This window comes from Camarhynchus parvulus, chromosome 14, assembly GCF_901933205.1.
Source record: "Camarhynchus parvulus chromosome 14, STF_HiC, whole genome shotgun sequence".
In the NCBI taxonomy this organism is placed as follows: domain Eukaryota; kingdom Metazoa; phylum Chordata; class Aves; order Passeriformes; family Thraupidae; genus Camarhynchus; species Camarhynchus parvulus.
The window spans coordinates 10,725,881-10,748,597 of NC_044584.1; the positions used below are offsets into that span (position 1 = coordinate 10,725,881).

The window sequence follows — 22,717 nt, forward strand, 5'->3', positions numbered from 1 at the left end:
AAAAAGATACTTGGATTGAAGAGGAAAATGGGAAGAACAGAGTCAAAATGCAATATTCACCCCAAATTTCATAGCTATAAATCAGAGACAGCCTACACTTTGGAGTACAGATAGAGATCAGAACAATCCAAAGCTGCTTGCTCCCAAGTTTTTAATTTAGATCTTTTTCTAGGATAGAGATACATTTTATGCAAACACAAGTCCATGAAGAGTGCGTGTGCAGACAGATTTATCTCCCTATAGCAAGTGGCTCATTTAATTCTCTTCCTTGTAGCACCATTTATTTACCAAGTTACACTGCACCTAAGTATGACTTCAATGCAGTTTTGTTACAACAGGCAAACAAATCTTTTTAAAATCAGATAAAACAGAAGAGAAATTGAATGAAAAAGGAAATTATAAAGAAGCTTCAAACAAACCCAAAGCTTTTCCTAGCTGGTTAAGCTGCAGTATCACTGCAGACTTGCTCTGGGACCCTCCATTTGCAGATCTCTGAACTCAGGGGTGGGACAGCCTGGCCCCGGTCCCCTGTCCCTGCAGGGTGCTCCAGGCAGGGAGGGCATGGAGCACTCCCCTTCCCTGCTGCCACATTTGGCAAAAAGGGAGAAGACATACTTACGCTCTTCTGAAGCAGAAGGAAAGTCACACATCTGGGAAAACTGACCATGTCACTTCACCTGGATGGATCAAAGCCCTGGTCTTTGTACTCACAAGAAGTGTCCCACCACAGACACAGTTTGTGTGGAAAGAGATGTTTTGGTAGCTCTTGCTATCCGTGCTGCCCTGTGCTATGCAGCATAAAAATCACTGAAAGATAAATTGCCTGGAAGGACAGTAACAGGGTACTCAATACTTTTCACTGGGTTGTCACCAGTTGCCACCAGAAAAAAATTGAGTTTCACAGTTGTCCAAACGAAAATGAACGTGTTGGTTTTGGTCTAGTTCTTGAAGGACAAGGGTACAAACAGAGCTAATGCAACAGGGTGGAAAGGAAGCAAAGACTGGGCAGATTTCACTCACACAGGAGTTTCTGCAGCCACATCCCCTCCTCAGCTCTGAGGGCCACCAGCTGCTTCAATCCACACTGCAGAGAGGATTTTCTGCCTGGCCCTCTGCTCAGCCTGACAGCCACCATCCCCACAGGTAAAACAACAGATTAATCTGAGATATTAGATGATGCCTTGACCCACAGATGGCAATTTCTTACACTGGGATTAGTCCCTGATTTAACAAATGACACACAGGGTCCCACTGGCCAACTTGGCTCTGACCATAATGAGACTTTGTTAGGTTTTGTCTCCCTTTCCCTCATTTCAAAGGTTTATTTGCAAGACACTGAATTTCTGCATTTCTTTTTGTTGCTGAATTCTGTGCTCTCTTTTTTCCCCCCCAAAGTTCTCTGCCACAGCTCGAGTTACAGATCTGAATATTTGATAAATGACACCTTTTTTGCACTGTTTAATCTCATGTACCAAGGTACTCTTTTATAAAAATATCTTTCAACAAGCCTCCAGCAATACCTCAGTCTATTGCAAATACTTAACTCCAATCTTGTAACAGCAGTGACTCAAACTGACAGATGATGAAAATTTTAAACTTTAGACTTCAAGAAGCTATCACCTCTGTCCTGTTCTTACACACCTGAAACCCCTTTCAGCTACTCTTTTGGGAGCACCACAGTAAATGTCTCTCATTCAGATGTATCTGGTTTCCTAGACAATGAACTTCCTTGTGTTTGTTTCTGCCTGTGCCCTAATAATTTTCCAGTAAACTTTGATTACGCTGCATAGGTTAAATCATACTTCCAATGTCACTCCCGATTTGTTTATTCTAATTAATTCACTTTGATCAGGGAGTGAATTTTAATTATAGCATGCTAACAATGTATAATGAGATCAAATGCTAAGGAAAGTGCTTTTTCATCCTGACAACTCAACGGGACAATCAGCAGGGCACAAAAAGGGCTGTGAAAAGCCCTGCCTGGCAAGACAATCTCCGGGATGAAGTAGTTCATTTTTTGAGTGAAACAAGTCAGTTTGCAGCTCACAGCAACTTCCAGACAGTCCCAAATCCCGCTGTGGGGATCTCCTGCACATCCCACCCAGCATTTCCCCAGAGATCATTCCTTGCATATGCTGCGATGAGATTTCTGAGCCTTGCAGGACTCCCTGCTGAAGAGAAACTCCCAGATTGCCTTCTCCTCACTTCCAGAACAGCCACCCTTCCATGGACAGAAATCCTAGACATTTTATCACTCACTCCATGCAGTCGCTGCCTTATCTGAAGCTCGATAACCAGAAAACTGACCTTACAATCACAACTCGTGCTGATAAGTCCTTACACTGCCCGTGCCCACCTTCCCCCTGGCACCCGGGCTCTGAGGGAAAGCACCACATGCAAGGGCAGCGGGCTGGAAAGGGAGAGCGGGCAGGAGAAGAGAAGGAGGGCGAGGCCCCCAGAGAGCTTTACCTGCCTCCGCCGCGTGCGCCTCCTCCCCGGCTCTGCAGGGGCTGGGCGGCTCCAGCCGGGACCCTGAGAGCGGGGCCGGGCCCAGCACCGCCCTGCGGCCTCAGGCGCCGGCCCAGCGCCCCGGCCCTCAGGGCGGGCGGGAGCGTTCGGCGCTCCCGGGGCCGGCAGGAGGGGACGCTTCTGTCCCGACGTGAAGAGGTCACCAATCTGTGCAGGGGAACTCAGGGCTGGAGCTGCCCTGCTGCCCCATCTCCCCAGCCTAAGCAGGGGCAGGTGGCCCTGGGTCCCTCAGAGCATGAACTGATTGTACCTGGGATCACCCGGCAAAAGGGGGCTGGGGTTTTGAGGGCTGAAGCTGTTCCAACTTTGCTTTGAAAGTTTCTGGCTAAATCGTGTGTTTGCACAGCATTGTTTTCCTGCAGTGCAACACACTCAGCCCACCCTGAGAGAACAGAACAGAACAGAACAGAACAGAACAATTCAGTTGCTTTCCAGAGCAAAACCCTGCACATTGAGAGCACTGCAGTGCAGCTTGGATGGACACTGGCACCCACAGCAGGCCATGGCAGGATCCCCAAACCCAGGAGTAATGAATTTGGACATTGGAATTGCAACACTTGTTCCCTTAGATGGCATCTTTGGGGCAATTTGGTGAACTATTGGACTCACGAGTTTCTTTCTGTGTGCTGTGAGCAGCACTAATGGCACATGAATGCTCTCTCAGTGCCTGCAGGGAGGAAGAAGTCCCTTCCCTCCCAAGGAACTCTGGCTTTAGAAATACAGGTGTAGGTACAGTCCTGGGGGTTATTCTGTTTATTCAACAGGTCTAAGCAGGTCTTTGACCCTGCTGAATTTAGGCTTGGTAGAAAGATTTTCTTCATTATTGGTCATCTTTTAATTCCTCATCTCAAGTGGAAGAATACTTGGTTAAATAGAGTGAACAAAGTAGAAAATAATAAGAAAGGAAAAAAAACCCCTATTGTTTACATTGCACCTTCTGTTCCCAAACCTCTCAAAGCCATTACAAACTGAAATCCTCAGTGACAGGACTAAAAGATGAGAGACATGAAATGCAGTCTCTTGTGTGACTTTTAACATGTGGGATTAAAACACTTAAGTACCTTTGAAGAAGTTTGTCTTACTACATATTTGCTACCTTAACCTAAATTAATGACACATTAAAAAACATTTTCCCACTACTAGATGAGTATAAAATGAAGGTAGCAGAAGATAAATTAATGGATTCAGTCCAGAGCATACATAACTCATTTTCCCAGCAGACAAATCTGATTGCACTATGTGCCAAAATGCAACAGCACATCCTGAAATGAGAATAACACGAAGTCTAAATTACTGTTGAGAAGTAATTTGAAATTTCAGCATCCCTTGCCCTATACTACAGAATATTATTCCACAAAGATGACTGACAACAAAAAGCTAATAAATTGGCAGGAGAAATCATTAACCATCAGCTTGAGGTAAACCTAAAATGACATTGTTAAGCATCCAACCTGGCATAAAATCACTATTAATTATAAAAACCACAAAAAACCCACAACAGACAACTTTTTTAGACTTCGAAAGCAACAGAAGTCAGTTCTTACTTTACTTACCCGAGGCTTCTCTGCTCTCTCACACTTGCAATCCAAGCACTGCATGACATACACCTGCCACGTCTACTTATGATGTCTCTTGTTTTAAAGAGAAGTTATATCCCAACTGCCAGAAATTATCCACTTAAACAGTTTTTAAAACAAGATGTTAAAATAAATAGCATTAATTTAGTGCTCTCGAAGAAAGGAAAACGTCTCAAGCTAGCTAAAATGAAAATGATCAAGCCCCTACAGCCTGATCCTCACAGGCAGTTTGACTCAGAAAATTTGCTAGAAACCACCTGCAACTTTTTAAAGCTGAAAACATTTGGCAACAACTTGCTCAGAGGGTTTGTTTTTAAAGCCATCAGCTTTAAGTGCAGTTTTGACAAGTTCTACCATAACCCCTTCAGCTGGAAAATGGCAAATGCAAAAGCAATGAGGATTTACGAGACTTTGATAGGGAAGAACATGAAGGTAACCCAACCAAAAGTGACACTTTTTTTGTGCACTGTTATCTCACTAAATAATAATTAAATGCTGTTTAAATAAATGCAAGGTTGTGTTGCTACTGAAAGCTTGATTCTCAACACAAAGAGCAGCTTCTGCAGACAAGTGTGGCTATGGTTACAAAAATGAACACAAAAGTTAATGCAAAAGTCATCTCAAAAAAGTTTATTAGCATGATTAAAAATGTGAAGAATGACAGTAAGAGAGAAAGTAACTTAGCATGGAAGATTATCCATTTCAACAGTTTTATTCAACAAGGCTTGAAGTGAATGGATAACTTTATTGCCAGATTTTGCTTGATTTCTTTCACAACAGTTCACACTGTAATCAGTTTCACCATTATAAAGACTATTGCTTTTGTTTGGATATGATCCCTGTTGCAGGTAATTATAAAAAAATATCCCCCATTGCTGCTGGATTGCAGAATGCAATGGTGGTTTAAGAGCTGGTAAAAAAGAAATACTCAGCTGAAGAGTCCATTTAAAAAACAACCTTTTCTTCCCCCCCCCCCAATCACACTACAAAGAAATACATTATTATTTTGGCCTTTAAATTTCTTACATGATATTTATTTAGCATGGCAATCCCAAAATTCCCTCCCTTTAAGTAACCCTAAATCAAAATCCTCTTTCAGAGGCTGCTTCTTGGGTTAGATTGTGGAGCTTTACTTCACCCAGGCTTACACTGGCTTGAGGACAAAGACAGCATCATCCAGCACGTAGTAGTCATTGTACATGTCACCTTCACAGAGGTAGGGCAGTCTGGTGAAAGACTCGATGGCAAAACCAGCTTTACTGAAAACTTCTGGCAGGCTGTTCACCTGCTCTTCCCAAGTGTGCCCTTTGATTTCCAAAACTTCTGAGGGCTTTTCCCACTTGCCACCTACTGAGAAAACAGAACAGCTTTGTTTCAATTATAAAGAAAACTTTATTATGTGCTGCATTTTCCTACAGAAAGGATAATTACACTAATTATGTTTCATTCCAGTCCACACAGGAGGTTGCCACACCACTCACAGACCTGTTGCAAGATCAGTTCCAGTTCATCTCTGCTGTTCAAAAGCAGCTTCTTTAAGGTTATCTTTTGTTACATTTTTAACTAGAAGGGCTAGGAGTGGCTAAAAGTGAGGCGGGTGTCCAGCAGATAGGCACACAGGTAATTTCAGTAATTAGAGTCAGCAAGTTGAAAACTATGATTTGCTGTGAAGCTTTCACCAGCAGATCACCCCATTACAGTGGATGGCTACTTTGTGCCTTCAGTGGCCACCTACCAGCTGATCTACTTTAGGCTGCTCAGGGTCATATAAAATTAATAAGCTGATTAAGTAGCATACTGGAAAATGTCTTGTTATTTGTTATATCCAATGAAATAATCTGAAGGATTATAGGTACAACTCTCAGGAATTCAAAATTTAAAGTTCTTCACTCATTTTTCAAGTAATGTCATCCACAACAAACAAAAGCTTTCTGGTTTGGTCTGTACTTTTAACCAGTTTGCTAAACGCAGTAGTAAACACCCTTCTAAACAGGAAGTTCTACATCTTGTGATTAAGACAGTTCTGCAAATCCAAACATTTCTTAAGTTCCTCTTCCTTCAAGAAGATTCATTTCCACAGAGATACAAGAAATGGCATCTTTCAACAAATTTAAAAACGTGCTAATGCTGGCATTTGACTGGATCCTGTATGGTGCTGGTAAGACTTTCAAAAAATTTCTTATATTTTCTCACTTAATAGCAGTTAAACAAGACAGAATTTTGTAGTTATGGTTTGCAGCACAGCTACAAAAGAAAAGCAGTGAAAAGTTTTGCTGAAAATCAGGTTAATTTCTGCTGTTGTCATATAACTTCCAAGGTACACGACTGCTAGCAAATGCTTTTTTCTTCCAAAAGTCCGAAACGCTGCTGTAACCTGTAATTTCTGGGTCAAATCCCGCTGCACTTCCCTGCTTGGAACACTCCAACAGCAGCCTGGTTTCAGAGCACTGTGTTCGTTTGGGTGGACGGTTTGGGAAGTTCAGTCGTCACCTTTATGACCTGAGGCCATGGAGTTCTGCTCTGCAAGGACACCAGAGCCCGTGGATAAGGTGGAAATGAGAAGGGATCAGCTGCAGAAGCCCAAGCTACTGCCTTTCATCATACAGGGTGCAAGCACACCCACAACTTACAATCTTCAGCTTGCTGTACCTGCTGTGGAATGGCTCTGGTATGGACCTGACACAGAATCGGTTTCACTTTATTCCTGTAGAAGTCACAGCCACTGAACCTGATTGGATTTAGTGAGAAAAATGGTGAAGGGACAATGTTGTTGCTCACCACGGGCAGGTTTACAAATTGTGTCTCAGCAGTACACTAAGAGATGTCAGTTTATTTATCTTCTAGTTTGTTATTTTCTGGCAAGCAGAAAAGGATGCTATTTAGATACTACCTTTATTCTCACTGCAATAGCCTCAATGCTGTAGTTTAAATAACTACATTATTTATTTGAATAAAATTAAATATATTAACACAGAATTCACATGGATTTCAATAAAGACTTAAAAAAAATCTTCCAGACTAGTCATACTAAACCACACATTTTAGTTCCTTAATTAGAATGTTCTTCTCTGATTAACTTTCTTGTTTTCTCTGCACACATTTTTAAATGTCAGGACTAACAAGCACTATTATTCTTAGAAACCTAGAGTCAATATATGTGATGAAGTGGAAGAATATCTAGGAACTATTGTGAATTCTAATCAATGTTACGAAGTTGCTAAATTATAAATGTCTTGATTTATGACATTTCCACTGCCTGCCTTCAGCTTGTCTGGTTTGACTCAGACCAGGAACAGTGGAGGAGAGAGAAAGCCCTGCAGAACTGCTCCCCTGAGCAACTGCACGTATGTCCCACAACACCCACCCCCACCGGCCAGTACCCCCACAAACATGCAGCACTAAATCTCAGGCTAGAAACTGCACAAAGTATTCTTCTGGTCTTCTCCAGTGCCAAAGGAAACATTCACATTGCTTTGGATCTATCAATCTTCCCTATTTTGTCAAAAAATAGAAAGGCAAGAATATCACCCTGCAGATAAAGTGTTAAATGAGCACATGTGCAAGCTGTAGAACTATCTAAAAACAAAGTTCACTGAAAACAACTTTAATAATTTCAAGTTTGAAACACAGTTGGTTTCTTTCTTTCTTTCTGCCCACCTTTCCTTGAATGCACCAAACGTAGTTGTTTTTCCTTTTTAGACTGTACCTGGCTTTTTAGCTGTCCCTCCCATCACCAGTTGTTCCTTTCCAGCAGGTGTTGCAGGTCACTGCCGAGTCACTGTGGCACAGCCCAGGTTTCAGCAGGCTGACTCCTCCATGAACGTGTCCCTACCCTGCTCCTTCTCTGCCTCTGGATGCTCCTCATCCCAACCTGAAGTTCTGTGGTTTCGCTTTTTAACTAATACTCATCAGGATTTGTGTACTCCTGGATGCAGAGATCACCAGAAGTACAAAGTACATTCATCAGGAAATAACATCTTACTTCAGATCAAAGATCTGACTGAAGATGACAGTGCTGTTTATATCTGTGGAATAGCATTTTCAGACTCAGAGTCACCCCTTTCTAAACAAACAGGAGATGGAACAGTACTAACAGTAACAGGTCAGTTGATTATTCCTTCTTAATGAAGCATCTTAGAAGAAATAAATGATCTCTTCTAAATACTCTATTTATACTTTCAAGAATGACATTTAAGATGGAAATACCAACAAACCCATTAGGAGTAGTAGGGCTATATTAAGATGTTATTAGTAAAACCAGAGGGATTCCACAAATAAGCATCTCAACCTCATTTGCTAATTAGGCTGTTCTGTCATATGATGAAGATGAGTCTAGAATTCTACAAAAGAAAGAAGTTTTGCATTTATTGCTGTCTAACCACACTCTACATCCTCTTACAGAAAGACTTTTGTGGCTGTCAGAAAGAAGTATCTACTAGAAAATGGGAAGTAGAGAAACCAACATTTAGTAGAAGTTGCCAAGAGTGCAGGGCCTCAGACCTGGGGATTCACACTGCCAGCCTGAGAAAAATGCTCCAAACCTTTGTATCACTTGCCTCTAGTTAAGAAAGTGATGAAACTTTAGTAACTACATTTCAGTTTTACATGCCTAAAAGAGAAAAAGGAAATAAACCCAGAAACACTCAGCTGGATTATTACTTTCTTTATATTCCTTCCTTCCTCTAATTCCATTTCTGAACAAAGTCCATGAGCTTTATTCAGATATACCTTTACAGGAGCAGAACACTGGATGCCATTGTCTCTCTACCCCTAAAGAAAAGGTTTGTCATCAAAACTAACAGGTCTCCATTGCCCTTGAAAACATATGAGTGAACAAAAGGAAAATGATCTCATTGAGAAATTTAGACTGAAAACTACCCAGGAAAATAATGATGGTATATAGTTTTTTAATTCCTCAGAGAAAGGGGGTTGGAATGCAGAGTCTTAAAAAAATTAAGGGAATCAGAACTGCCCTTTATTCTAACACTCATTTTTAATAAAGGATCAGGGAAGCAGCTCAGCCGTGGAAAACTCATCTCCATGATCATTGCCTCGTCCTTACTGTTCCTGTACAGCTCTGCTGTGCTCATTTCCTTTGTGGTCTACAAGGTAGGCTCAGAGTGATTTTCTGGTTTTGTTCATTTTGTAAATCGATGCAGTTTTAACATGTCCATAAGGGGAATAAAAACACATTTACTAGATTTCATAACTATTATGGTTAATTTTAAAGAGGAGGTTGCTTGAAGTCCATGTGCTGCACATGCACATCTGTGAACTCCTGCGTGGCACATACCTGGACTCTCAACAGCAACCACATTTACTTTTTTCAGTAAAGTGTCTAAAATAAAAGGTATTCTGAAGTGAAAATTATCCTGAGAGTATAAATTTCCAGTAAAAGTAAAATAATTTAAATTAATGTAAAAGTATTTATGAGCTGCAGTAAAGTTACTTGCTTGTCTACTGATCCTCTTCATACATGTACAGAAGAGGGACCTTGGTAAAATTTAAAAATATCAGAGACTTGGAAAAAGTTTTATGCTTACAGAAACAAACCCATTAAAATGCACATGATTAAAAGTTGTGTAATCATTGTTGGGTTTTTAAAATCTAGAACAAAATTTGCGTTTAGATAAAAACAGAGTTACAACAGGAATCTCTACATGATAATGAGACTTTGACAGGAGAATCAGGACTTCACAGTCCTTACTGGTATGATATGGTAAAATTATTCTTTCCTGTAGTGACTACTGTCTAAGCATAAAGACAGGACTGGCTTTTTCATTTTTGTTTTTCTTTAGAAGTGAAGGTACAGAGTGAAAAGTACAGTGGGAAAAATTAAACAAGCTTTCTTCAGGGGAAAAAGTGGATCTGTGATGCCATTGGTTTATTTTTGAGAATTAAGTAGTGTTTCAAGCAGGTCTCACTGTGCTCAAAGCAAAAACACTTGCAGTATCTACTACCAGAAGCTGAAAAAGGCTTCACACATGTGAAAATCTGATTTTTCCAACGGTATAAGCTGATCTAGTGAACACTTACTTACAAACTGACACTGCAAAAGGGCAACAATTTTAACTACTCTGCTAACTTCTTTTATTTTAATTGCTTGTTCATTTATTTTCCCTCCCTCCAGTTAAAACCAAAGCTGCGAAAGAAAAGTGGGAAAGACCAAATAACAGAGAACTGTGTATGTTTCCATGTTATTTGCTTTGTCTGTGAGTCAGAGCTTCTTCTTGTCTTTTTGAAGTATATTTGGCATCAAATTTGTGATTAATTGATGATTCCATTAAAGAGACACTCTGAGCTGCTAAGGCTTCATTTTAGATTTGTACAAAATTAGTTATCAATTTATATTTAACTAATTTTAGCAAATCAGGTAATTTATTTTTAACACCTTGGATGCACGGTAAAGTTGATTTCTGTAAAGGCCATCTCTAACACACTGTTTCCTTTAGGTTTTTAAGTAAATTTTGTTCAAACTTCTGACAATAACAGGTTTTACCATTAATTAACAACAACCTCCACCACTACATATCCTTGTATAAAAATCAGAATCCATCCTTTTAAAGAGCCATTAAAGAAGGTGTCTATGTTAGGTAATGTAATAATAATGTAATTTAAAAACATTCTGCTTGTTAAACTGCATGTTTTTAAAATGCTACTTAGTAACAATCCCAAAGACATATCCAGGCAAAAAACCTAAATTAGAAAAGGTAGAAAAAGACGTTTTCTCCAACTCAAAATGTTGCACTGAACCAAAATATTTTAAATTATTTGCAGAAAATAAATAGCGGCCGAAAAATTTTTCAAGCAATTGCTCAAGAACTTCAAAAGCAGAGATATGCTCAACACCAACAACAGCCTGTGAGTATCCACCCACCAATACCCAAATTTATGGGGAATGAGAAACCAAAAGGTTTTAGGAGTTTACTGTATCTATTTCCTTTAAAGTTGATAGAGATGTAAAAAAAGTATTCTGAATGACAGTCAGAATATTATAAAGCATTCTAAATGGCCATATGCATACAATTACATATATATATTTATACATGTTTGTGTATATACACACACACACCCCCCTTTTTAGATGTATGCTTGTACATTTAAAATTAGAACTGCCATAAATTTATTTTGCCAAGAAGAGGTCTGGTTCTGTACTGTTTGGTAAAATGTCTGGAGCTATTAGGAGGTTATGTTTGCAAAGTACTGCTTTTTCAGCTCCTCTTGCTCCATTAACCCAGAGCAGGGGACAGAAACATAACAAAACTATTATAAAAGCTCTGTGATATATTTAAAGGTATTTCCCTTCCTCCAGCACACAGAGCTTAAACTAAGTAATCAACATCACTGGGTAAAGCCACACAACTTAATTACTCATTCTAAATTTAAGCCATTAAGTCTTACATGACAATAATTTTACACATGCCACGTAAATTATTTTAAAACCCAAAAAACAAAACCAAACCACACAACTTTAGAAATCACACATATTTGCAAGCAAGGAAAATTGCTTCACAATCTTGCTTCTCTTGAGAAACAACGTTATTTCTTTCCTATTCTGAGCACAGAGATCATTCAGAGATGAAAGGGGGAACCAAATGACACACAGACCAAAGTCAAGCACTTCTATATACATTTCACTTCATTAATTTCCATACAGCTCCAATCATTTTCCTCTGTAATTACCCCTTTAAGCCTTCCAGTCCCTGCTGACATGACCTGGTCCTTGGTTTGACCATCAGATATGAAAATATGGGCTGTCTTTTACTGCCCCTGTGCCCCCTGGAGATCAGGAAAAGCCAACAGGATAAGAAACACATTCTCAAGGCTGTAGATACCACATGGACAAAAACAACTGCATAAGAGGGGAGAAAGGATTTTACTTAAACACTAAAGGGATGGAGTTTGCCTCAAAAAAGAAATTCTGCCTTTATTAAAAAAAAAATCACCTCAAAAACAAAACACTTCTGTCCCTAGGAGGATCTGGAAGATGACACTGTTTATCAGAACAGATGAGCACGTGCGGCACTTCAGATTTGTTCAGCAGTTCTCCTGCATGCAAAGGAGCAGGTGAAGAAGTTAAGCTTCTTCACAGACTTCCTTTGCTTTAAAGGAAGACGAGAAAACCGTGCAGGGCAGTGTTCTTCAGGAGTATTTTCTAAACAGATCACCAGAACCAAGTGCACTGTACCTTACATCTGTGTTACATATTCCATTCTCCATTTCCAAGAACCTTGGGAAAAGACTTCATCTTTGTAAGACAACTGAGGATGCTTCATAAAAATTTCCTTTTTTAGTTTAGATTTAATTCTGTCTTTTTTCTTCTCTTTACATAACTTTATTGTATTTCTGTTACACAAAACAGGATTTGAAAGATGTTTGACAATTGACAGCAACAGAAAATAAACTCGTTTCATGGGTGAAATTCTGGATTTGCTTATGTTAATGGGGTAGTTATTGATGTAACATTTACAGACCAACAGTAAATGAGCCTTAAAACAGTTTAAGCAGAGCAAAACCTGTGTATTAGACAGGCAAGCAGAAAAAACTGACAATATAAACACACACACTATCCTGGAAAAGCTCATTTGGGATGGGAGCATCTTCCAAACCTATTCAGGAAAGGAATTGTCATTGTGAAAATATTGCTCCCTCAATACTAAAATTCCCTTTGCTAGGCTGACAACCCCCATCTCCCAGTCCCAACATCCCAAGTCAGGAATACCTGGAGCACCACGTTTTGCCTTTACAAACCTCTTCAATGTGGACACAAGCACAGAAAAAACTACACTATCCAGTATACTTATTTTTATGTACCTTTTTTAGCAGTTACTACCTAGCCAATCTGCAAAATCAGCACTTTTACAAGGTACCTGATGGTATCAGGCATCTTCCCTTCTAAAGAACAGCTGCATCTTTTATCATAATTTAAATAAAGTAAGGCTTTGTTTAACAAATGGAGTGGCATTTCTCACTTCTGCAAGATGAGAACTGACAACTGAGACAAAGCAAGGGTCCATCTTACACACTACTGTGTTTCCAGCTCAATTAATAGCATTTCAGGAGGACAGAATACACACCTCTGCCTTCTCATCCCTGTCAATCCATTACAAGGATATGAACACACTCAACAAGGAAATTTCACACTCCCAGGCTCCCAGTGTTCACTACTTTCTGAAGTATGGCATGACATTTTTATGTTAGAGAAACTTACACCAGTCCAGTCATGTATTACCCAATAATGACTTTTTCTGTCTATATTAGGAATTACAAAGGATTCTTATATGAGTCTGTGAGACACCTATTAAAAATGAAGTTGTGGTAATACTTTTTCTGAGTGACTGGTCTAATGCCTGATGATTCATCAGGCTCTCTTGCCAGATTTAGACACCTGCAGTGACTGCATTCCTGGTTGTCCTGCATGTTGAAATAAAACTGGAAAGCCCCACAGAGAATTTATGACTGAGCTCCTCTGGACTCTAGGTGTCACTGTCATTCCACAAACAGTGAGCACAGATCTGTATTTTAATTTCTTCTCCACCTTGCTTTGTTCTCTTAGAGCAGGTTTTATGTTATTCACATAGACAGCTTCCACCATTACCATTCCACTATACTGCATGTAATAACCCATGTATCTCATTTTGATTAAAATAATTTCTCCACTTCAATCTATGGATCTATCACTGGATCAAACACCTTACCTGCCCCAACACTTTTCCATTTGTTCTCCCTCTACAAAATTAAAAAGTTTCACTACATGGACTCAAGCTGGTTTTAATGAGCTGATACAAGAAGTTACTTGAGCTGTGCAATGTTCTCCTCTTTGAATGTTCCAAGTATAATTTTGTTATATATAAAACATATGTACATATCTATTTTTAAAATGCATCATGTAGAACAGCTGAATGAAAATACTGAAATTCTAAAATGGTTTTTGCATCATGAAGACAGTCTGGCAGCTAATTGTCTGTTTCTTTAGCCCACAGTTAAACTGATCTTTAGTGGGAAAGCTGTAACTTTTGTGTGTGCTAACCTGCACTGTTAACACTTCATACGGGTCCATATCCATAATTGCGGCAAATAGTGGCAAAGGATTTCTACAAGGAGAAGCCATATTGTTCCATATTATAGGAACAGTAAGTTGTAACCAAATATGTTTGAACTACTTTACAGATGCCTGAGTAAAATACCAAATCTAATTTAAGACATGCTACTTTTCAAAATAGTTACAAAACTGCAAGCTCAAATACTGTATTATAATTAATTCTTCACCTGATGGCATTACTTCTTATGCTTATTTTTTTTCCCCTTTTCCCATCAAAATACCACTGGCATGCAAAAAGAGAAAACCAGATTCAGTTTGATGCATTTATGATTGCCAGAACATGATTAGTTCTGTATTTTCTGGACATCCATGCCTTTCCACAGACAAGTCTTAACACTGAAGGAGAACCAGAAATATGACTGATGAACATCAGCCTCTTGGAATTCAAACCACCTTTAGGGTGCTTCAACCTGAATCCACAATCACAGGCATGTAAAAAGGTTCCTAATCTCTTTAGAAGTTTAGTCATAAGGACAGATTCATCTGAAAATCTCATATATTTCTTTACATTCCAAGTAGGGTAAATAATTGCATTTTAGTACTCAATTTTACCTTTGTATTCCTGTTACTAGTACAATGTCAATTCATACAATATTAATAATGGTTGATATGTCATATTTGCAGGAGTCCATATTTTACTTTGACACCTCGTGCTGGAAAGTGAAAGTTATCTTTCTATGGATTTTTAGGTGGGATTCATCTGGAACACCTGAAACAGCTTGACTTGAATGGCTCTATTCAGCATTAGACAGTTCTGGTCGTTTTGCTCAACTGGTCACTAGAGACAGCTGGGGTAAAAGGCCCTAATCAGGGACCAGTTTTCCCAAGTTGCTCCAACACAGCTGAAATGTGGTAACTTGCAAAACAGGAACTGTGACTTCAATATTTGAGCTTTTTGTTGGTGTCAACAATGTATTCTGTGGAGTTAACAAAACAGCTTACATCATGTGGCCTGTTTACCTATGATTTCATACTTCTGAACATGCCTTCTACTAGTTATTAGTAAAAAATCAAATACAAACATGTCTTTTATGAAACATTTAATTTGGGAAACTAGATCCTACAAATGTTTTCTTTACCTGCCTAAACAGCTGTTAATCTGTGCACTTACCATTTTCCACATAGGGGTGAAAAGGCAGAACCAGTGCTAGGATGACTCTGCCTCTGGTTGGCTCCAGTACACTTCTAATGTCTTTTAATACAGTCAGTGGTTGATCACAGCGATCCAGCAAATTCAAACAGCTGATAACATCATACTGAAATCCTGTGTTCTGCCATTCATTTACACCAAGGACCCTGTGAAAGGAAAGAGGGAGAGATACAATCTGTTAAATAAAAACAAGCTGATTTCAGACAGAACTACTGAAGAGAAAAATTCCCTGTGGATGTGTTGATAGTGCAGGTAAGGTCAACCATTTAGAGAAGAGACAGACATGATCCCTTCTGGTCTTCTGGAAAAGGAAACTAAATCAATGATCAGCATGGCTGCATGTCCAGCCCTATGAACCTTTATACTGCCTGATAAACATCAGGGAATAAAGGAGACAAAAACCAACACTGGTAAGAGGGATCATCACATGTGTTTGGTTTTCTGCTTTTGTACAGGCTAACCTTTTCCATAACAATCAAACAATAAAGGAATTGACTGAAAATACTGAACATTCATTAAATTACAAATAGATTGCTTGCTCTAATTTCTGATACAAAGGATGTAGGAATTATTCAGTCAATACCTGTATTTCTTCTTCTGAAGCTGCCATATCATTGTTTCAGACAATTCAGTGGCATAGATTTCTTCAAAGTGAGGACTCATAACTTTAGTGACTTCTCCATCTCCAGCCCCTAAATCGAGAAGTCTGTGGGATTTCCATTCAGGATTTATTTTAAGCAGTCTTTGAAATTGTTCTGGGGAAAACACAAACATTGAGCCTCTTCCCAGCAGCCTAAAATGTAAAAACAAGAAATGATCAATTTTGTACAAACTTCAATGGACAGGCAGTGAAGAAATTTAGAATGTGCTTTGGCAGGAACCATTCATACACAAAAGTAGACAAGGTCAGTGCTCAGATAAATTTTAAATCCAGTTCAACTTGCCTTGCACTTGTAAGAGATCAAACACAGAGCCACATGCAGTTACAGTGGTTAAGACTCCAGAAGGAATTTGATTAGGTAAGGAAGAGCTCATGGGGTGCAGCTCAGGAAAATGATTGTGTTAAAAAAAAAAAAAGAAGGGGAAGAGAAAGAGTAGGAAAGATAAAGACTGAACCTTATTTGTCACATCTGCAGATTTGAATCTCTGCTACCTACCTCAAAAAAAACCCAACAGGAGGAAATAACAGAGGAAATAAAATGGCTGCAGACAGAGAAGTATGCACAATGAATGAGGAATAGGATGTGGAACGAGGAGGGAAGACAGAAAACAGATTTAAAGAAAGCATGGGGGTAACGCTGCTGGAGGGGCAAAAGAGACTTTTTAAATTCTGTGTTACAATGGCTTTTGCTGCTGTCTGCAGATCCTGCATTCAGCATGAAAAGCTGTGGAACAGAAAATAGACAACTCATTAAGGAATTGGGTAGATGTGACAGTTGGATTTCTTATGGATCAAGTCGATGCCATACCCGCCCATAACTGTTTGAAGACTACACAGTGACACATTTCAGCTGTCATAGCAGAAATCAATGATGAAACAGTTAGAAGAACAGGCAGAGGAAGAAGAACTGGTCACTAATAGACTGCAGGTAGATAAATACTATTCTTTAAACTCCTGTTGGATAGCAGGTTAAACTTAAAGACAATGAACAGGAAAAAAAAGCAAACAGGAAAAAAGGTAAACAGGGACAAAAAGACTCAAAGAATAAAAAATGTGAAAAGGAGCTGGCCTAGGAAAGACTGACTACTAAAACCCAAAGAAACAAAAAGGACAGAGTATACAAAGTTACAGAGAAGAAACTAAGCAGGATATCAAATGTATAAAAATAAACACATTACATCCAATTTAAGTAGAGCCCCCTTGCAGCACACATGTGTCAGTCCACACTGTATAATTGGCTCATAGCTATTATTCCTAACAGCATTATGAGGTGTTATTCAAAGCCCTGAAGAGCCTTTGAAAAAAAATGGAAGAGAAAGGAAGAAGAGACCAAAGGAACCTTTATATAAAGCTACACATAACTAAGAACACCACAGGGAAGCTCATAAAGTCATCTGAGTAGAAAATAAGGAAAAGGACTATTTTTCTAGCCCCAGTAGACAGCTCCTATTTTGTATCAGACTGTGCAGAAGTATGTAGCAGGTGCAGAGGTGGGGATGCTGGAGAAATTGGCTAAATGTAGCAAAATGCATTTTTCATAAGGTCAAAGCTGATAAGCTGTTAAGCGTGTCTGAATGGGGTAAGGTGAGCAAAAAAAGAGCCCTGCCTGGTTTGAAAAAAATACTAAAGCACCCATGAACAGCCAAACTCCCCTGCAACTGATGCAGTAAGAAAAGAATGCTGTTTTATCGACTTATCTTTTCCTGCTTTGCTGATGGTTCATAAGCCAAACATGCTCCATCAGAAGTCATCTGCTCCAGGGCAGCTTACACACAAATCGAGGTAGAATTGTTTCAGGGAATAAGAGAAAGTACAATATTCCACATTTGTGTTACCAGGCACAGCACTTGGCCAGCTTTGCAGTGTTTAGAAATGTGCCATGATTTGCCATGGACAGGCAAACATTCTCCAGCAGGAAGAGTTTTAGGTACAATACAGAACAGTCTGGATACAGCCACCAGGACAATCACAACAGTAACTGATAAAATGTGGCAGCAGGGAAAGGGGGAAGAATACTGAGGGAAGAGACACAAAGAATACTCTCTTAGAAGAAAATTAACACAAGTAATTGTTATAAAATGCAATTAGAATCCTCTGACTGCCTTGTATTAATTGCAATTACCTCCTCTGTCCCCCCATACTGGAAATGGTGTTCACCATTAAAAGGGCTGGGAATGATGAACACAGGAGGGCATTTCACATCTGACAGAGCAGCAAAGGGAAATTACACATTTTGAAAAGCTGGCAGATCAAGGGGTAGGGCTGAACACCTGAAAACTCTAAATCCAAACTGTATTTAGCTTACCCAAGATCAACTTTTCACTTACCCATTGATAGATGTTCTAGACATAAAAAGGCTAAAAATAGAGGACACAAAAGAGTGATAGAGCTGGATAAACAGCCAGCCTGACTTCTCAATGCTGTTGTTTAAGAAGATCTGTGTTCCTTGGTCAAGGTAACTCTGGACAAAAATAGGCTGAAGGGATTCAGACAACTGTTCAGTGTTGCAGACATACCACTAGAGAAAGAGATAAAGGATCATTTTAAAAGTTCAGCAATGTAAGCCCAGAAGTAGTCAAAATTAATACATACAAAACTATTACCAATTTCCATAAATGCAAAAATTTAGCTTTTCCTACAGTCTTTCCAACAAACTTCAGGGTTAAATTAACTTAGAATTGGAACAAAGTGAGGACTGATTACTTGCTAAGAAATAGTGGTTTTAATTTTTGTCTTAATTATTACCCTGTAGTTGGAAGAGATCTACAAGGTAAATTCCCTAGAAAACCAACATAGGTCCTCTATGCAAAAGTTATATTTAAAAAATTCAAATTTCTTTCTAATGAAGAATATCACTATTATTTTTCACTCTCCTACACTTACATGGAGTTGGTGCCAGTCCTTCTCATAAAATGCCATTGTGTCTATTTTCTACCATTAAGAATTATTCTCTACAGCCAACACCCTCTCATCTCCCCCTCAAATCTTGCAATAATGTTCCTTAATCTGGCTGCATGTGTTCATTGTGCAGATAGGGAGCTTTAGGTATCCTAAAGTGAGATGTAGAGTTTGAGCAGAACCTTGTAAAAAATGCACAAGGAAGGACAGAACCTGTCAGCTGGGGTAACTCCCCAAGATTTAACACACATGTGCTCTGACCCTGATCCCATCACATTTGTTTGCCTTGCTGGGAGTGGAACATTGACTGAAGGCAGGTTTACACAGCATTCAGCACAGTGGAACTTGGAATCATCACTGCAATGGGACAGGATTCTTACTGCAGTGTGTGCAGTGCCAGCAGCAGAGGGGAGCACACAGTGCCCCAGGGCCCCTATGCCACATTCATGAGCATGGGCTCCATCATACACTGGCCCAAAGCAGAGAGGAAAGACCCCAAGACCCCTCAGCTGAGCAGCAAACGTGTCTGGTGAGGTTTGAAAACCTCCTGCACAATGGGTGCATTTCTGGCAGAATCAGGCTCTGGACTGTACTTTCAAACACACTGCTGGGCAGAACGAGTGAGTGATCCTTTCCCCTGAAACTCAGATTCTGAGCCTGGCACAGGGATCCCCAAAACTGCTGATTCACCATTCAGGTCTCTTCTCAAGCTGCAGCTCAGCATTGTTAAATGAATCAGCATAGGCCAGTGATTTCCAAAAGGAATCCTTAGTGGCTCCTGAAAAACCACCAAAGCAGCAGCTTGTGTACTTTGTCCATTCCTTCAGAAGCCAATTCCAAGAGTGTTGCAGAAGCAAATGATCCCAAGGGGCTGAGGAACAGGCTGGGATGTGTCAGCTCCACTCACAAGGCTGCTGCCTCACTCCACTGAACAGGTTTGGAGTGGCTCAGTTGATTTGCCTTTTGCAATGTGTTGCCAGTTTCAACCCAGAAGAAAACCTTCACAAAGCCTTGGGAAACAGAGGCTTTGTTCCATAAGCAGCGTGACTACACCTGAGCTCATCCACCTCAGGGCTCTGCACTGAACTCTCACCTGCAGTTCCACTGAAGAACAACAGTCCTACAATTCTTGTCTTTAAAATTTCTAAATATTGACATAACCACCGGCAGAAGGATGATGGTGACAACAGAAGTTTGTTTCCAAAAATTAGGTGTTGTTCACAGATCTCCAATTTCTTCTCAATATGGTTTAGTGGCTATAGTGGTATTTGGTCAAAGGTTGGACTTGATGCTCTTGGAACTCTTTTTCAACCTGAATGATTCAATGATTCTATGATCTCTCGTGGTTAATCTTGCAAAAAAGGTTATTGACAACTACCTATGTAACACTGGTGAAAAACAGAAATTCTAACACATTATAAGAGAAAAAGAAAAAAACCAACTCCCAAAACCCCCAATCTAAATTTCAAATGAAAAAAAAAGATGAAAACCAGCTTAATTCCAGAACTACTTCATCAGAACAGAAACTGCTTTTGTTTTCCTCCACATACAACTTATTAAAGGCCACTAGTTACGTGACAAAGTGTGTGTCAATCTCTTATATATTTTCAGATTGTTGTACTAAGACCTTTGTTATAACAAAAATTACAAACATTCAAACTCTTGCCTAATATTAGTAAAAGGATGAAATACTTCTTTTAAATAATTTACATAAAACTAGTTAAGTCAGTAAAACCACAGAGAGTCAAAGTACCAGCAGTCTGAACATGCAACTCTTGCTTACCCCACAAACTCAGTAACCATAAATCTTACTAAATGTATTAAATAATCAATACCTACATTTAAAATCTAGATCAAATAAAATAGAGATGGAAATTATCCACTGCAGACCATCTACCTGCAAATGACACAGGCACCTCCACAACACATTTCCCTGACTTGTCTTTCTACTACAGCTTTTAACAACACAAAAGACTTTCAGATTTTCTTTGTTCACCAGAAGGAAGTTCTTCCTGTAAACCTGAATTTTGCTTCTCTTTGTACTTATGTCCTGAATGATCCGAACAGCAGACCACAGGCATTAAATTCCAGGGATACATCCACGCAACAAGGTTCTGGATGCCCACCCAGAGCACTTCTATTGCTGCAGAAATGGATCAGCAGGAAGAATTATGGTCTTCCTTTGTACAGCAGTCCTCAAGTGCTTATACTACATCTTCGTTAGCTCGTTTATGCATATTTAACCTAGATTAATCTGCCAGCTTCCTTCTGCACTAAGACTTTTTATTAGCCCTTCTAACTCCTGTCAGATTTTCAGCAGCGTTTCGCCAGAACATAGTGCGGATCTGAAGGCATTCCAAATGAAATCTATCACATAACCACTGCACTGCAAGGGCACGGCCCCTAACTTCTCCACAAGGTACCGACCCATGCGGCCACACTGCCCAAACACAGCACTAACCTTTTATCGCAGTCGGATCACATTGCAACAACTCATTCCCAGTCTGCCACCTCCTACTGCTCCAAGGCCTCTGCGGGAGTCTCAGTTTCCCACTTTTTTTTTTTTTTTCCTCTAGATGCACCGGTACTAATTACAAACACCTCTGTGATTACAAACCCACCCCGTCAGCAGCACCTGCAAACTTCTCTGGAGCGCTCTCACAGAGCTCACCGGACAAACGGGGGTGTGCATTGAAAAAAGCGGGGCGCACATCCACAGCTCGGGGTGCCCATTCAGAGCCCAGGGTGCCCCTCTCCGGGAGCAGCTCCGGCCTCGACCCGCCCCGCTCCGGGTGCCGGGACAGGCGCTGCTCCCCCCGCCGGGCTCTCCGTGACTCCCCCGCGGCGCCCCCGAGCCCGCAGCCCCGGGAGCGCTCGGCGGCGCGTTCCGCAGGGAGGGCGCACGGCAACTTTCTCACCGCAGGACAGAGCAGTTCCCTCTCTTTGTCTGCGCTGCCCGGCCCGCTGCCCCCTCAGCCCGCACCGGGCTCCCCGCTCCTCCCGCCGATCCCCCCCGCCGGACCCCCCGCCCCTGCCCGGCGGAGCTCCCCGGGGGCGGGGGGTCCCTGAGCCGCCCCCGCCGCCCAGCCCGGCACGATGAGGGAAGGGAAGGGAAGGGAGGGGCGGGCAGCGCGGCTGTACCTGGTGGTTCTCCCTGGCGTCCGGGGCTGGCTGGCGGTGGCTGCCCATCATATTCACGTAGAGGGACCTGGATAAAGGGCTCCGCAGGTACCGGGCCGGGCCAGCCCACATCGTCCTCCTCAGCACCCACAGGAGCAGGGTGTAGCAGCCCAGCCAGCACAGCCACAGTCTCATGGGGAAGGGGCGCGATCAGCCCCGCGCGCCGCCGCCGCCCCCCCGCTCCATGGCAGCGGCGGCTCCGCTCGGGGCCCGCGCACACGCTCCGGGCGGAACGCGCCGCCGCGGCACCGGGGCCCGCCCGGACGCCTTCGCTGAGACACGCCGGGGCCTGGCGCGCACACCCGCTCCCTCCCTCTCCCTCGCCAATGGCCGGGCGGGGCCGCGCAGCGTTCGAACCGGAGCGGGGCCGGGCAGGGCGAGCTGGCGGCGGCTCAGCCGGGCCCCTCAGCCGGGCTCCTCCTCCGTCCCCGCCTCGGGCCGGCGGGAGGGTGGAGGCCGCCTCGGCGGCGCTGGCGCACGTGCTGGGCACCGCCCTGTCAGCCGCGCGTGCGCAGAGCGGCGCGGGCCGAGCCTCGCTGGTGCGGGGCCCTCAGAGAGCGGGGCTGAGCCCTCAGAGCGGGTTTGATGGCTGGGCCCGAGCCTCGCTGGTGTGGAGCCCT

At 41.5% G+C, this 22,717-nt stretch overlaps 2 protein-coding genes across 3 annotated transcripts; one reads left to right on the forward strand and one right to left on the reverse strand.

The window, feature by feature from the left end:
- Positions 1-4,721: 4,721 nt before the first annotated feature.
- On the reverse strand, positions 4,722-22,576 carry METTL9 (methyltransferase like 9). 2 transcript variants are annotated; one of them, XM_030958409.1, is made up of 5 exons: positions 22,059-22,576; positions 18,347-18,537; positions 15,942-16,151; positions 15,320-15,504; positions 4,722-5,456 (listed from the first exon to the last, which is right to left on the reverse strand). In XM_030958409.1, exons 1-5 carry the CDS (start codon positions 22,230-22,232, stop codon positions 5,251-5,253), a joined length of 966 nt encoding a protein of 321 aa, XP_030814269.1. In that variant the 5' UTR covers positions 22,233-22,576; the 3' UTR covers positions 4,722-5,250. The 2 variants fall into 2 exon arrangements, with proteins under 2 accessions (XP_030814269.1, XP_030814270.1); XM_030958410.1 differs by having other exon boundaries at positions 4,724-5,453.
- Positions 6,198-12,119, forward strand: IGSF6 (immunoglobulin superfamily member 6). The gene is made up of 6 exons (XM_030958411.1): positions 6,198-6,264; positions 7,861-8,208; positions 9,115-9,215; positions 10,237-10,290; positions 10,884-10,967; positions 12,081-12,119. The coding sequence occupies exons 1-6, from the start codon at positions 6,198-6,200 to the stop codon at positions 12,117-12,119; spliced, it is 693 nt and encodes a 230-aa protein (XP_030814271.1).
- Positions 22,577-22,717: the final 141 nt, after the last annotated feature.